At 52.9% G+C, this 15,279-nt stretch overlaps 1 protein-coding gene and 1 long non-coding RNA gene across 5 annotated transcripts in view; both read right to left on the bottom strand.

Annotated features, from left to right (window-relative positions):
• Positions 1-66: 66 nt before the first annotated feature.
• The window catches only part of LOC125687761 (DNA (cytosine-5)-methyltransferase 1-like), a 36,220-nt gene continuing 21,007 nt past the window's right edge, over positions 67-15,279 (bottom strand). The window contains 12 exon segments of the mRNA XM_048933020.1: positions 67-865; positions 3,216-3,389; positions 5,135-5,268; positions 5,354-5,531; positions 5,533-5,556; positions 8,399-8,514; positions 8,601-8,748; positions 8,826-8,866; positions 8,868-8,924; positions 11,771-11,960; positions 13,950-14,137; positions 14,252-14,403. Coding sequence (XP_048788977.1) covers positions 640-865; positions 3,216-3,389; positions 5,135-5,268; positions 5,354-5,531; positions 5,533-5,556; positions 8,399-8,514; positions 8,601-8,748; positions 8,826-8,866; positions 8,868-8,924; positions 11,771-11,960; positions 13,950-14,137; positions 14,252-14,403 — 1,628 coding nt within the window. The 3' untranslated portion in view covers positions 67-639.
• LOC125687762 (uncharacterized) lies at positions 9,296-11,694 on the bottom strand. Of its 4 annotated transcripts, none has more exons than XR_007374381.1 (3): positions 11,068-11,288; positions 9,689-10,881; positions 9,296-9,343 (listed from the first exon to the last, which is right to left on the bottom strand). It is a non-coding gene; the product is annotated as an uncharacterized LOC125687762 (long non-coding RNA). The 4 variants fall into 4 exon arrangements; XR_007374382.1 differs by lacking the exon at positions 9,296-9,343 and adding an exon at positions 9,567-9,595; XR_007374380.1 differs by lacking the exon at positions 9,296-9,343 and adding an exon at positions 11,653-11,694 and having other exon boundaries at positions 9,610-10,881; positions 11,068-11,267.

The raw sequence follows: 15,279 nt of genomic DNA, 5'->3' as shown, positions 1-15,279 counted from the left end.
CATGATCTTCAAGGACCCTTCCAACCCAACCCAACCCAACCCAACCAACCATCCTACAGTTTCTTTGATCTCCAAGGACCCTTCCAATCCAACCCAACCCAACTAACCATCCTATGGTTCTTTGATCTTCGAGGACCCTTCCAACCCAACTCATTCTTTGATCTTCAAGGACCCTTCCAAACCAACCCAACCCAACGCAACAAAACCCATTCTGCCATTCCATGACCTTCAAGGACCCTTCCAACCCAACCCAACCTTCCTACAGTTCAAGGACCTTTAAGGACCCTTCCAACTCAACCCACCTCTGCTTCCATGACCTTCAAGGACCCTTCCAAAACAACCTTCCTGTGGTTCAGTGACCTTCAAGGACCCTTCCAACCCAACTCAAACCAACCCAACCTTCTTACAATTCAAGGACCTTCAAGGACCCTTCCAACTCGCCCCACTTCCCGCTTCTATGACCTTCAAGGACCCTTCCAACCCAACTCAACCCCAACCCAACCTTCTTACAATTCAAGGACCTTTAAGGACCCTTCCAACTCACCCCACCTCCCACTTCTATGACCTTCAAGGACCCTCCCAAAAACAACCTTCCCGTGGTTCAGTGACCTTCAAGGACCCTTCCAACCCCCACGCCGCTCACCGGTAGAACTTCCAGATGCGCAGTTTGATGTCGGCCTCGTTGGGTTTCCCGTTGCTGCGGATGTGGCAGAAGATCTCCTTGATGCGCCCCACACGAAAAGGGTCGGGGGCATCCAGGTTGCTGCCCTTGATGTACTCGGAGTACTTCCGGTAGTGCTCGGGGTGCAAGTCCTCGTCCACAGCCTCTTTTTTGGGGCGCTTGGCCGGGCTGGCGGGCTTCATGCTGGGGGGCAGGGGAGGGAAAACGTTGGGGGGGGCATTTCCCCCAAAGGAACGAATCACAGAGGACGCTGCCCCCCAAAATGAATCAAGTCAGAGCATTTCTACCCCAAATGAATCAACTCACAGCATTTCTACCCCAAATAACGCAGAGCATTTCTACCCCAAATAACTCAACTCAGAGCATTTCTACCCCAAATGAATCAATGCAGAGCATTTTTACCCCAAATGATTCAACTCAAATCATTTTTACCCCAAATAACTCAGAGCATTTCTACCCCAAATAACGCAGAGCATTTTTACCCCAAAATGACTCAACTTAGAGCATTTTTACCCCAAATGAATCAACGCAGAGCATTTTTACCCCAAATAACTCAACTTAGAGCATTTCTACCCCAAACAAATCAACGCAGAGCATTTCTACCCCAAATAACCCAACGCAGAGCATTTTTACCCCAAAATAACTCAACTCAGAGCATTTTTATCCCAAAATGACAAACGCAGAGCATTTTTACCCCAAATGACTCAACTCAAAGCATTTTTACCCCAAATAACGCACAGCATTTTTACCCCAAAGGACTCAATTGAAAGCATTTTTACCCAAAAATGACTCAATGCAGAGCATTTTTACCCCAAATAACGCAGAGCATTTCTACCCCAAATGACTCAACTCAGAGCCTTTCTACCCCAAATGAATCAACTCAAATCATTTTTACCCCAAATAACGCAGAGGATTTTTACCCCAAATAACTCAACTCAGACCATTTTTACCCCAAAACGACTCAACACAGAGCATTTCTACCCCAAAATGACTCAACTTACAGCATTTTTCCCCCTCAACAACTCAACACAAAGCATCCTCACCCCAAAAGAACTCAACGCAGAGCATCCATCCCCCAAATGACTCAACTTAGAGCATTTTTCCCCCCCAAAAAACTCAACACAAAGCATCCTCACCACAAAACAACTCAACACAGAACGTCTTTCCCCCAAAACGACTCAACTTAGAGCATTTTTCCCCAAAACAACTAAACTCAGAGCATTTTTACTCCAAAATAACTGAATGAAGAGCATCCTCACCCCAAAATAATTCAACATGGCGCATCCATCCCCCAAAATGACTCAACTTTTTCCCCCTAAACAACTCAACACAGAGCGTCCTTCCACCAAAATGACTCAACTTACAGCACTTTTCCCCCCAAATAACTCAACTCAGAGCATTTTTCCCCCCCAAAAAACTCAACACAGAGCATCCTTGCCCCAAAACAACTCAACACAGAGCATCCATCCCCCAAAATGACTCAACTTACAGCACTTTTCCCCCCAAATAACTCAACTTAGAGCATCTTTCCCCCAAAACAACTCAACACAGAGCATCCATCCCCCAAAATGACTCAACTTAGAGCGTTTTTTCCCCCAAAAAACCTCAACACAACCCACCCTGGCCCCAAAACAACTCAACTCAGAGCATTTTTACCCCAAACAACTCAACTTCAAGCGTTTTTCCCCCCAAGAAACTCAACACAGAGCATCCTCGCCCCAAAATGACTCAACTTACAGCATTTTTCCCCCCAAATAACTCAACTCAGAGCATTTTTACCCCAAATAACTCAACACTGAGCATTTTTCCCCCCAAGAAACTCAACACAGAGCATCCATCCCCAAAATGACTCAACTTAGAGCGTTTTTACCCCCAAAACAACTCAACACAGAGCATCCTCACTGCAGAACAACTCAACACTGAGCATCCTCACCCCAAATAACTCAACACAGAGCATTTTTACCCCAAATAACTCAACTTAGAGAGTTTTCCCCCCAAGAAACTCAACACAACCCACCCTGGCCCCCAAACAACTCAACCTAGAGCGTTTTTCCCCCCAAGAAACTCAACACAGAGCATCCTCGCCCCAAAATGACTCAACTTACAGCACTTTTCTCCCCAAATAACTCAACCCAGAGCATTTTTACCCCAAACAACTCAACTTAGAGCATTTTTCCCCCCAAGAAACTCAACACAAAGCATCCTCACCCCCAAACAACTCAACACACAGCGTTTTTCCCTCTAAACAACTCAACACAAAGCATCCTCACCCCAAAACAACTCAACACAGAGCATCCTTCCGCCAAAATGACTCAACTTACAGCAATTTTCCCCCCAAACAACTCAACACAGAGCATTTTTACCCCAAACAACTCAACCTAGAGCATTTTTCCCCCCAAAACAACTCAACACAGAGCATCCATCCCCAAAATAACTCAACTCAGAGCATTTTTACCCCAAATAACTCAACCTAGAGCGTTTTTCCCCCCAAGAAACTCAACACAACCCAGCGTGGCAGCAGAAGGGCACCGACCTGAAGGCGAAGGCGTCGGGCAGCAGGTAGACGCCGTCCCCGACGCGGTACTGCACGCCGTTCTTGGTGGCCACGCCGTAGAACAGCCGGCCATCGCCTTCTTCCAGAGGTTCGGCCACTTTGGGGATCTCTTTGTGCCTCACCTCGTCCAGCCGGGCGCAGCTGACACAGAACCTTCCGGAAAAGGAGAGGGAGAGGAGAAAGGAATGGATGGGAGCTGGGAAAGGAGGAAGGGATGGGGGGGAAAGGAGGAGGAAGGGATGGGGGGGAAAGGAGAAAGAGGGGGATGGGGGGGGAGGAAAAAGGATTTGGGGGAATGGGGAAGGAAGGGATGGTTTGGGGGTAAAAGGAGAAAAGAATGGATGGAGTGAGGAGAAAGGAGGAAGGATTTGGGGGGAATGGAGGAAGATTTGGGGAAGGGGGAAGGGATGGGGGGGGAAAGGAGGAGGAAGGGAGGATTTGGGGGGGAAAGGAGAAAGAGGGGATGGGGGGGGAAGGAAAAAGGATTTGGGGGGAAGGGGAAGGAAGGGATGGTTTGGGGGGTAAAGGAGAAATGAATGGGTGGTTTGTATGGGAAAGAGAGGATTTGTAGGGCAAGGAGAAAGGAATGGATGGAGTGAGGAGAAAGGAGGAAGGATATGGGGGACAAGGGCAAGAATTTGGGGCAAAGGGGGAAGGATTTGGGGAAAGGGGGTAGGATTTGGGGGAATGGAGGAAGGAAGGGATGGTTTGGGGGGTAAAGGAGAAAAGAATGGATGGTTTGTATGGGAAAGAGAGGATTTGGAGGGCAAATAGAAAGGAATGGATGGAGTGAGGAGAAAGGATTTGGGGGAAGGGGGAAGGAAGGGACGGTTTTGAGGCGAAAGGACAAAGGAATGGATGGTTTGGAGGTAATGAGAAAGAGATGGATGGTTTATATGGAAAGGAGAAGAGATGTGGGGGAAATGGAGAAGAAACTGGATGGTTGTGGGGAAAGGAGAAAGGATTTGGGGGGAAGGAGAAATGAAGAGATGGTTTGTATGGGAAAGAGAGAGGATTTGTATGGAAAAAGGAGAGAGGAATGGATGGAGTGAGGAGAAAGGAGGAAGGATTGGGGGAATGGAGGAAGGGATGGGGGGGAAAGGAGGAGGAAGGGAGGATTTGGGGGGGGAAGGGAGAAAGAGGGGATGGGGGGGAAGGAAAAAGGATTTGGGGGGAAAGGAAAAAGGATTTGGAGGAATGGATGAAGGATTTGGGGGGAAGGAGGAAGGAAGGGATGGTTTGTATGGGAAAGAGAGAGGATTTGTAGGGCAAGGAGAAAGGAATGGATGGGAGCTGGGAAAGGATTTGGGGGAATGGAGGAAGGAATTGGGGGGAAGGGGGATGGAAGGGATGGTTTGGGGGTAAAGGAGAAATGAATGGATGGTTTGTATGGGAAAGAGAGAGGATTTGTAGGAAAAAAGGAGAGAGGAAGGGATGGAGTGAGGAGAAAGGAGGAAGGATTTTGGGGGAAGGGGAAGGGAATGGGGGGGGAAAGGAGGAGGAAGGGAGGATTTGGGGGGGGAAAGGAGAAAGAGGGGATGGGGGGGAAGGAAAAGGATTTGGGAGGAAGGGGGAAGGAAGGGATGGTTTGTATGGGAAAGAGAGGATTTGTAGGGCAAATAGAAAGGAATGGATGGAGTGAGGAGAATGGAGGAAGGATTTGGGGGTGGGGGGAAGGAAGGGATGAACTTGTGAGAAAGGAGAAAGGATTTGGGGCAAAGGAGAAAGGAAGGGATGTGGGGGAAAGGAAAAGGATTTGTGGACAAACAGAGAAAGGAAGGGGAGGAGAAAAAAATGGCCGATTTATGGGGAGAGAAGGGAGAAACGGATGGGGAAAGGGGGGGGGCAGCATTTGTGGGGCAGGAGGAAGGAAGGGGGCAAGGAGCCGCCGGCCCCACTTGTATCGGTTGTCCTCCGTCGGCTGCACGCTTGGCGGCGTCTCGAAGCGCGCGTACTCCTGGTCGTACCACATCTGGTAGAAGTACGTCCTGCCGTCGTCCTCCACCATCTTGATCTCCATGTCCAAACCGCCCTGCTGGCACACAGCCGAGCCGTGGAGGAGCCGCCGCCGCCGCTGCCGCCCCCCAAGTGTGGGGCAGCGCGGGGTTCAGCCCCACCTCCATGGCCCAGTTGTCCGACGGCGGTTTGTAGATGACGGTGACTTTGCCGTGGATGTAGGAGAGCTGCATGTCCTCGCATTCGTCCACCAGGAAAAGCTCCAGGGGGTCCGAGGTGGCGCCCAGGACGGTGTCGGAACCGGGGCAGAACCAATGAGCGTGGAACATCTGCCCGCTTGCTGTCCTCCCACATGGCCGTCACCCTATGGGGAGGGGGGCCGCGGTTATGGGGCAGCGGGGGGGGGAAGGGGGGAGGGGGGGGGGGAGGGGGGGAAATGGGGAGGTGGGGGGTGGGGAGGGGGGCGAGGGAACGGGGGGGGAGGGATGGGGGGATCTTCCAAGGTCCTGGGCAACGTGAAGGATTCGGTGATCCCAAGATTCAACCCCAGCATCAACCCCAAATCCAACCCCAAATCCATCCCCAAATCCAACCCCAAATCCAATCCCCAAATCCAACCCCAACCCCAAATCCATCCCCAAATCCAACCCCAAATCCAACCCCAAATCCATCCCCAAATCCAACCCCAAATCCAACACCAAATCCATCCCCAATCCAACCCCAAATCCAACCCCAAATCCAACCCCAAATCCCATCCCCAAATCCATCCCCAAATCCATCCCCAGAATCCAACCCCAAATCCAACCCCAAATCCATCCCCAAATCCAATCCCAAATCCAACCCCAAATCCATCCCCAAATCCATCCCCAACCCCAAATCCATCCCCAAATCCAACCCCAAATCCATCCCCAAATCCAATCCCAAATCCAACCCCAAATCCAATCCCCAAATCCAACCCCAACCCCAAATCCATCCCCAAATCCATCCCCAAATCCAACCCCAAATCCATCCCAAATCCAATCCCAAATCCAACCCCAAATCCAACCCCAAATCCCATCCCCAACCCCAAATCCATCCCCAAATCCAATCCCAAATCCATCCCCAAATCCATCCCCAAATCCATCCCCAAAATCCAACCCCAAATCCAACCCCAAATCCATCCCCAAATCCATCCCCAAATCCAATCCCAAATCCAATCCCAAATCCATCCCCAAATCCAATCCCCAAATCCATCCCCAAATCCAACCCCAAATCCAATCCCCAAATCCAATCCCAAATCCATCCCCAAATCCAATCCCCAAATCCATCCCCAAATCCATCCCCAAATCCATCCCCAAATCCAACCCCAAATCCAACCCCAAATCCAAATCCAACCCCAACTCCAACTCCAACCCCAAATCCAACCCCAACTCCAAATCCAACCCCAACTCCAAATCCAACCCCAAATCCAACCCCAAATCCAATCCCAAATCCAACCCCAAATCCAACCCCAAATCCATCCCCAAATCCAACCCCAAATCCAACCCCCAAATCCATCCCCAAATCCAACCCCAATCCCAAATCCAATCCCAAATCCAACCCCAAATCCAACCCCAAATCCAACCCCAAATCCAATCCCAAATCCAACCCCAAATCCATCCCCAAATCCAATCCCAAATCCAATCCCAAATCCAATCCCAAATCCAACCCCAAATCCATCCCCAAATCCATCTCCAAATCCAACCCCAAATCCATCCCCAAATCCATCCCCAAATCCAATCCCCAAATCCAATCCCAAATCCAACCCCAAATCCAATCCCCAAATCCAACCCCAAATCCATCCCCAAATCCAACCCCAAATCCATCCCCAAATCCATCCCCAAATCCATCCCCAAATCCATCCCCAAATCCAACCCCAAATCCAACCCCAAATCCATCCCCAAATCCAATCCCAAATCCAATCCCAAATCCATCCCCAAATCCAACCCCAAATCCAACCCCCAAATCCAACCCCAAATCCATCCCCAAATCCAATCCCAAATCCAACCCCAAATCCAACCCCCAAATCCAACCCCAAATCCATCCCCAAATCCAATCCCAAATCCAATCCCAAATCCATCCCCAAATCCATCCCCAAATCCAACCCCAAATCCATCCCCAAATCCAACCCCAAATCCATCCCCAAATCCATCCCCAAATCCAACCCCAAATCCATCCCCAAATCCAACCCCAAATCCAACCCCAAATCCAACCCCATCCCCAAATCCAATCCCAAATCCAATCCCAAATCCATCCCCAAATCCATCCCCAAATCCAACCCCAAATCCATCCCCAAATCCATCCCCAAATCCAACCCCAAATCCAATCCCCAAATCCATCCCCAAATCCATCCCCAACTCCAACCCCAACCCCAAATCCAACCCCAAATCCCATCCCCAAATCCAACCCCAAATCCATCCCCAAATCCAACCCCAAATCCATCCCCAAATCCAACCCCAAATCCATCCCCAAATCCAAATCCAACCCCAAATCCCATACCCAAATCCAACCCCAAATCCAACCCCAAATCCATCCCCAAATCCATCCCCAAATCCAACCCCAACTCCAACCCCAAATCCAACCCCAAATCCATCCCCAAATCCAACCCCAAATCCATCCCCAACCCCAACCCCAACTCCAACCCCAAATCCAACCCCAAATCCATCCCCAAATCCAAATCCAACCCCAAATCCCATACCCAAATCCAACCCCAAATCCAACCCCAAATCCATCCCCAAATCCATCCCCAAATCCAACCCCAACTCCAACCCCAAATCCAACCCCAAATCCATCCCCAAATCCAACCCCAAATCCAACCCCAAATCCATCCCCAAATCCAACCCCAAATCCATCCCCAAATCCAACCCCAACCCCAACCCCAACCCCAACCCCCTAATTGCCATCAGCGCCCCCTAGTTGCAATCATTGCCCCCTAATTACCATCAGCACCCCCTAATTGCCATCAGTGCCCCCTAATTACCATCAGCACCCCCTAATTGCCATCAGCGCCCCCTAATGGCCATCAGTGCCCCTAATTACCATCAGCGCCCCCTAATGGCCATCAGTGCCCCTAATTACCATCAGCGCTCCCTAATGGCCATCAGTGCCCCTAATTACCATCAGCGCCCCCTAATGGCAATCAGCGCCCCCTAACTGCCCATCACAGCCCCCCCCGAGCTCAGACCCACCTGGCCAGGTAGAGGGGCTTGGTGGGATCATCGGGGCTGACGGAGACGCAGTCGCCCACCTCCAGGGTCTCGGAGTCGATGCAAACCCTCTGGTAGAAATCCTTCTTCCCGTCGCTCTGGGGACAACGGGGACGCCGTCAAACCCCCCCCAAAAACAACACCGGACCCCCAACCCCCCCCCCCCCAACCTCCCCCCCCTCACCTTGATGGGTTCCCCCACCCAGGAGATGCGGCTCTTGTTCTGCTTCTTCTTCCTCCCCTGCAGCATCTTCTTGGGGGACGGCATCTCGGGGATGTTGTCGTCCACCTCCTCGTCTTCGTCCGCCTCCCGCACCGCCAGATTGGGGCACCTGGGGGGGGCGGAGGACGCGATGGCGCCGCGGCCCCTTTTTGGGGAGGGGGGCAAATCCCACCGAGGGGGGCTGACCTCCTCTGCAGACACGCCTGCTTGCTGCGGCCGCTGCCCCCCGAACTTCACCATGTTCTGGCACGCCTTGCACTTCCCGCATTCGGGCTGCTGGCAGACCTACGGGGCAGGAGATGTGACCTGCAAGGACCTTTCCAACACAACCCAACCACTTTGTGCTCCTATGGCCTGCAAGGACCTTTCCAACCCAACCCAACTACATCCCGTGTTTCTATGACCTGCAAGGACCTTTCCAACACAACCCAACCGTTTTGTGCTCCTATGGCCTGCAAGGACCTTTGCAACCCAACCCAACCACTTTGTGCTTCTATGACCTGCAAGGACCTTTCCAACACAACCCAACCATTTCGTGTTTCTATGACCTGCAAGGACCTTTCCAACACAACCCAACCACTTTGTGCTTCTATGGCCTGCAAGGACCTTTCCAACCCAACCCAACCACCTTGTGCTTCTATGACCATTAAGGACCCTTCCAACCCAACCCCACTCCATCCCGTGTTTCTATGACCTTCCAGGACCTTTCCAACCCAACCCCATCCCATGTTTCTATGACCTTCCAGGACCTTTCCAACCCAACCCAACTACATCCCGTGTTTCTATGACCTGCAAGGACCTTTGCAACCCAACCCAACCATTTTGTGCTTCTATGGCCTGCAAGGACCCTTCCAACCCAACCCCACTCCATCCCGTGTTTCTATGACCTGCAAGGACCCTTCCAACCCAACCCAACCCAACCCACTCCATCCCGTGTTTCTATGACCTTCCAGGACCTTTCCAACCCAACCCAAACACATTGTGCTTCTATGGCCTGCAAGGACCTTTCCAACCCAACTCCATCCCGTGTTTCTATGATCTTCAAGGACCTTTCCAACCCAACCCAACTCCATCCAGTGCTCCTATGGTCTTCCAGGACCTTTCCAACCCCACCCAAACACGTTCTGCTTCTATGACCTTCCAGGACCTTTCCAACCCAACCCCACTCCATCCCGTGTTTCTATTACCTTCAAGGACCTTTCCAACCCAACCCAACCATTTTGTGCTTCTATGGCCTGCAAGGACCCTTCCAACCCAACCCGACCCATGGTTCTTTGACCTTCTAGGACCCTTCCAGCCCATTCTACAGCCCCACAACCCCTAAAGTCTCTTCCAACCCAACCCAACCCACAGTTCTCTGACCTTCAAGGACCCTTCCAGCCCATTCTACAGCCCCACAACCTCTAAGATCTCTTCCAACCCCACCCAACCCACGGTTCTCTGACCTTCAAGGACCCTTCCAAACCATTCTGTAGTCTTATAGCCTCTAAGGTCCCTTCCAACCCAACTCAAACCTACCCAACCCAACCCAACCCAAGGTTCTCTGACCTTCAAGGACCCTTCCAGCCCATTCTACAGCCCCAGGTCCTCTAAAGTCTCTTCCAAACCAAACCCAACCCACAGTTCTCTGACCTTCAAGGACCTTTCCAAACCATTCTATAGTCTCATGGCTTCTAAGGTCCCTTCCAACCCAACTCAACAACCCAACCCAACTCACGGTTCTCTGACCTTAAAGGACCCTTCCAGCCCATTCTACAGCCCCACAACCTCTAAGATCTCTTCCAACCCAACCCAACCCATGATTCTTTGATCTTTAAGGACCCTCCCAACCCAACCCAAGGCTCTTTGACCTTCCAGGACCCTTCCAAACCATTCTATAGTCTTATAGCCTCTAAGGTCCCTTCCAACCCAACTCAAACCTACCCAACCCAACCCAATCCAAGGTTCTCTGACCTTCAAGGACCCTTCCAACCCATTTTATAGCCCCATGACTTCTAAGGTCTCCTCCAAACCCAACCCAACCCATGATTCTTTGACCTTTAAGGACCCTCCCAACCCAACCCCATGTTCTCTGACCTTCAAGGACCCTTCCAAACCATTCTATAGTCTTATAGCCTCTAAGATCTCTTCCAACCCAACCCAACCCACAGTTCTCTGACCTTCAAGGACCCTTCCAGCCCATTCTACAGCCCCACAACCTCTAAGATCTCTTCCAACCCCACCCAACCCAAGGTTCTTTGACCTTCTAGGACCCTTCCAAACCATTCTATAGTCTTATAGCCTCTAAGGTCCCTTCCAACCCAACTCAAACCTACCCAACCCAACCCAACCCAAGGTTCTTTGACCTTCAAGGACCCTTCCAGCCCATTCTATAGCCCCAGGTCCTCTAAAGTCGCTTCCAACCCAATCCAACCCAAGCTTCTTTGACCTTCAAGGACCCTTCCAAACCATTCTATAGTCTCATGGCTTCTAAGGTCCCTTCCAACCCAATTCAACAACCCAAGGTTCTTTGATCTTCAAGGACCCTTCCAAACCATTCTATAGTCTTATAGCCTCTAAGGTCCCTTCCAACCCAACTCAAACCTACCCAACCCAACCCAACCCAAGGTTCTCTGACCTTCAAGGACCCTTCCAGCCCATTCTACAGCCCCACAACCCCTAAAGTCTCTTCCAACCCAACCCAATCCAACCCAATGTTCTCTGACCTTCAAGGACCCTTCCAAACCATTCTATAGTCTTATAGCCTCTAAGTTCCCTTCCAACCCAACTCAAACCTACCCAACCCATGGTTCTTTGACCTTCTAGGACCCTTCCAGCCCATTCTACAGCCCCACAACCCCTAAAGTCTCTTCCAACCCCACCCAACCCAATGTTCTCTGACCTTCAAGGACCCTTCCAACCCATTCTATAGCCCCATAACCTGTAAGGTCTCCTCCAAACCCAACCCAACCCATGATTCTTTGATTTTAAGGACCCTCCCAACCCAACCCAAGGCTCTTTGACCTTCTAGGACCTTCCAGCCCATTCTACAGCCCCACAACCTCTAAGATCTCTTCCAACCCCACCCAACCCAAGGCTCTTTGACCTTCTAGGACCCTTCCAGCCCCTTCCCCACCCTCGCGGCACCGCACCTCGCAGACGCCGCAGCGCCGGCGCTTCGTGGCGTTCTCCTTGTCGTCCTCCCTCTCGTCCTTCTCGATCTGCTCCGAGAAGAAGGTGTCGAAGATGAGGTACACCAGCTTGGTGGTGGTGGCCTTGGTGGGGCCTTTGTCCTTGTCGATCCTGGTGGGGTGACGGATGGCCTGGCGCCGCACGGCGCGCCTGCAGGGACGGGGAAGGGTCAGCAGGGGGCGCCACAACCAGGGGGGGGGGCGGGAGGGACGACCCCGAAACGGCGGCGCGGCGGGAAGAGGAGCCCAGATATGGAAGCGCGAGCCAAAGCCCTGCTCCCAAATCCACGCCGATTTCCAGGCCGCGGGTTTTCCTTGGGGTTATGGGGGGTTTCTGCCCCCATTTCCCAACGCCCCCCATGCTGTGAGGGCAGCCATGCGACGCCCCACAAGGCAGGACCCCAAAATGATGCTTCAGCGCAACAAGGAGCCAAATTATGGGTCCCTACAAGGCAGGACCCCAAAACAACACTTTGGAATGAAGCTTTGGGAACCCAACCTGAAATCTGGACCTAAAATCCATTTGTCCTCCTGGACAACGGGTTTTCCTTGGGGTTCTGGGGGGTTTTTGCTCCCATTTCCCAACGCCCCCCATGCTGTCACCCCATGCGAGGCCCCACAAGGAAGGACCCCAAAATGATGCTTCAGTGGAACGAGGAGCCAAATTATGGGTCCCTACAAGGCAGGACCCCAAAACGATGCTTCAGCACAACGAGGAGCCAAATTACGGGACCCCAACCCAACGTCCGGCTCCAGGATGGATTTTCCTCCTTGGGCAATGGGTTTTCCTTGGGGTTATGGGGGGTTTCTGCCCCCATTTCCCAATGCCCCCCATGCTTTGAGGGCAGCCATGTGACGCCCCACAAGGCAGGACCCCAAAACGACACTTTGGAACGAAGCTTTGGGACCCCAACCCAAAACCTGGACCTAAAATCGATTTGTCCTCCTGGACAACGGGTTTTCCTTGGAGTTCTGGGGGGTTTTTGCCCCCGTTTCCCAACGCCCCCCATGCTGTAACCCCATGCGAGGCCCCACAAAGCAGGACCCCAAAATGATGCTTCAGTGGAACGAGGAGCCAAATTACGGGACCCCAACCCAACGTCCAGCCCCAGAATGGATTTTCCTCCTTGGGCGATGGGTTTTCCTTGGAGTTTTGGGGGTTTCTGCCCCCATTTCCCAATGCCCCCCATGCTGTGAGGGCAGCCATGCGATGTCCCACAAAGCAGGACCCCAAAACGACGCCTTGGAACGAAGCTTTGGGAACCCAACACAAAATCTGGACCTAAAATCCATTTGTCCTCCTGGACAACGGGTTTTCCTTGGGGTTCTGGGGGGTTTCTGCCCCCATTTCCCAATGCCCCCCATGCTTTGAGGGCAGCCACGCGATGCCCCACAAGGCAGGACCCCAAAATGATGCTTCAGTGGAACGAGGAGCCAAATTATGGGTCCCTACAAGGCAGGACCCCAAAACAACACTTTGGAATGAAGCTTTGGGACCCCAACCCAAAACCTGGACCTAAAATCCATTTGTCCTCCTGGACAACGGGTTTTCCTTGGGGTTCTGGGGGGTTTTTGCTCCCATTTCCCAACACCCCCCATGCTGTCACCCCATGTGACGCCCCACAAGGCAGGACCCCAAAACAACGCTTCAGCAGAACAAGGAGCCAAATTATGGGACCCCAACCCAACGTCCGGCTCCAGGATGGATTTTCCTTCTTGGACAATGGGTTTTCCTTGGAGTTTTGGGGGGTTTCTGCCCCCATTTCCCAACGCCCCCCATGCTGTCTCCCCACGCGACACCCCACAAAGCAGGACCCCAAAACGACGCTGCAGTGGGAGAGGAGCCAAACTCCAAGAACCCGACGCAAAGCCTGGCTCCAAAACGGATTCTCCTTCCTAGGCAATGGGTTCCCCCCCTCCTCCCCCCCCCAGACGATGAGTTTTGGGGGATTTCTGCTCCAGTCTCCCATTGCCCCCCTTGCTACCATCCTATCCACAGGATTCGTCACCCCCAAACGAGACCCCAGCCCCAAATCTTCCCCCAGGCCAGATTCTCCATCCCAGGCACTGGGAAGTTCTGCAGCCAAACCATCACCCCAAGAGGGATCCCACCGCCCCCCACCCAGGACACGGCGCTCACCTCTTCCCCAGGGTGACCCCGGCCAGCTTGATGAGGTCCCTCATGCAGGGGGTGATGAGGACGGGGGGCTCGTCGCTGTCCCCAGCCTCGTCGTAGCTCTCCACCTGCTCCACCACGAACTGCGCGTGCCGCAGGAGCGAATCCTCTGTGAAGCGGTTGAAGTTCAGCCCCACGGGAGGGACGGTGGTCTGCGAGGAGTTGGGGGGGAGGTGGGCACGTTAGGTGAGGGGGGTGGGGGCGGCGGTGCGTGCGGGGGAGAGCAGGGAGGGAAGGTTGGGGACCCCCGGCGCCGGGTCGCTCGCCTCGATCTTGTTGAGCAGGTCCTCGTAGCTGACGTCGCGGTTGTTCTGCAGGAACTCGACGACGATTTTGCTCATGTAGATTTTCTCCTGCATCAGGGCGAAGATGGGCGCGTATTCCTCGCTGGGCTCCATCAGGATGTAGTCGGCGAAGGCTGCAGGGGGAGGAACGGTCATGGGGGGGTTGGGGGCCTGGAGTGGTTGAATCGTGGGGTTGGGGGGGGGTTGGGGGGGTCCTGAAGGTCATGGAAGCACGGGATGGGGTTGGGTTGGGTTGGGTTGGGTTGGGTTGGGTTGGGTTGGGTGGGAAGGTCCTTAAAGGATACAGAACCACAAAATGGTTGGGTTGGGTTGGGTTGGAAGGGTCCTTAAAGGTCATAGAACCACAGAATGGTTGGGTTGGGTTGGGTTGGGTGGGAAGGTCCTTGAAGGTTGTAGAACTACAGAATGGTTGGGCTGGGTTGGGTTGGGTCGGGTTGAGGTGGGTTGGAAGGTCCTTGAAGGTCATAGAACCACAGAATGGTTGGGTTGGGTTGGGTTGGGTTGGGTTGGGTTGGGTTGGGTTGGAAGGGTCCTTGAAGGTTGTAGAACCACAGAATGGTTGGGCTGGGTTGGGTTGGGTTGGAAGGTCCTTGAAGGTCATAGAACCACAGAACGGTTGGGTGGGTTGGGTTGGGAGGGTCCTTGAAGGTTGTAGAACCTTGGAAAGTTTGGGTTGGGTTGGGTTGGAAGGGTCCTTGAAGGTCATAGAATGTCAAAGATCAAAGACCTACAGAATGGGGTCGGACTGGGTTGGAAGGGACCTGGAAGGTGACTGAAGCAAGGAATGGGTTTGGGTTGGGTTGGGTTGGGTTGCGTTGGGTTGGAAAGGTCCTTAAAGATCACAGAACCATGGAATGGGATTGGATTGGGTTGGAAGGGACCTGGAAGGTGGCTGGAAGGTGGCAACCATGGAATGGGGATGGGTTGGATTGGGTTGGAAAGGTCCTTACAGATCACAGAACCACGGAATGGGATCGGATTGGGTTGGA

The sequence above is a fragment of the Lagopus muta genome, unplaced genomic scaffold (assembly GCF_023343835.1).
Source record: "Lagopus muta isolate bLagMut1 unplaced genomic scaffold, bLagMut1 primary scaffold_194, whole genome shotgun sequence".
Taxonomy (NCBI): Eukaryota; Metazoa; Chordata; class Aves; order Galliformes; family Phasianidae; genus Lagopus; species Lagopus muta.
Note: the sequence above shows the minus strand (reverse complement) of the source record. Positions and strands in the feature narration are given on the sequence as shown.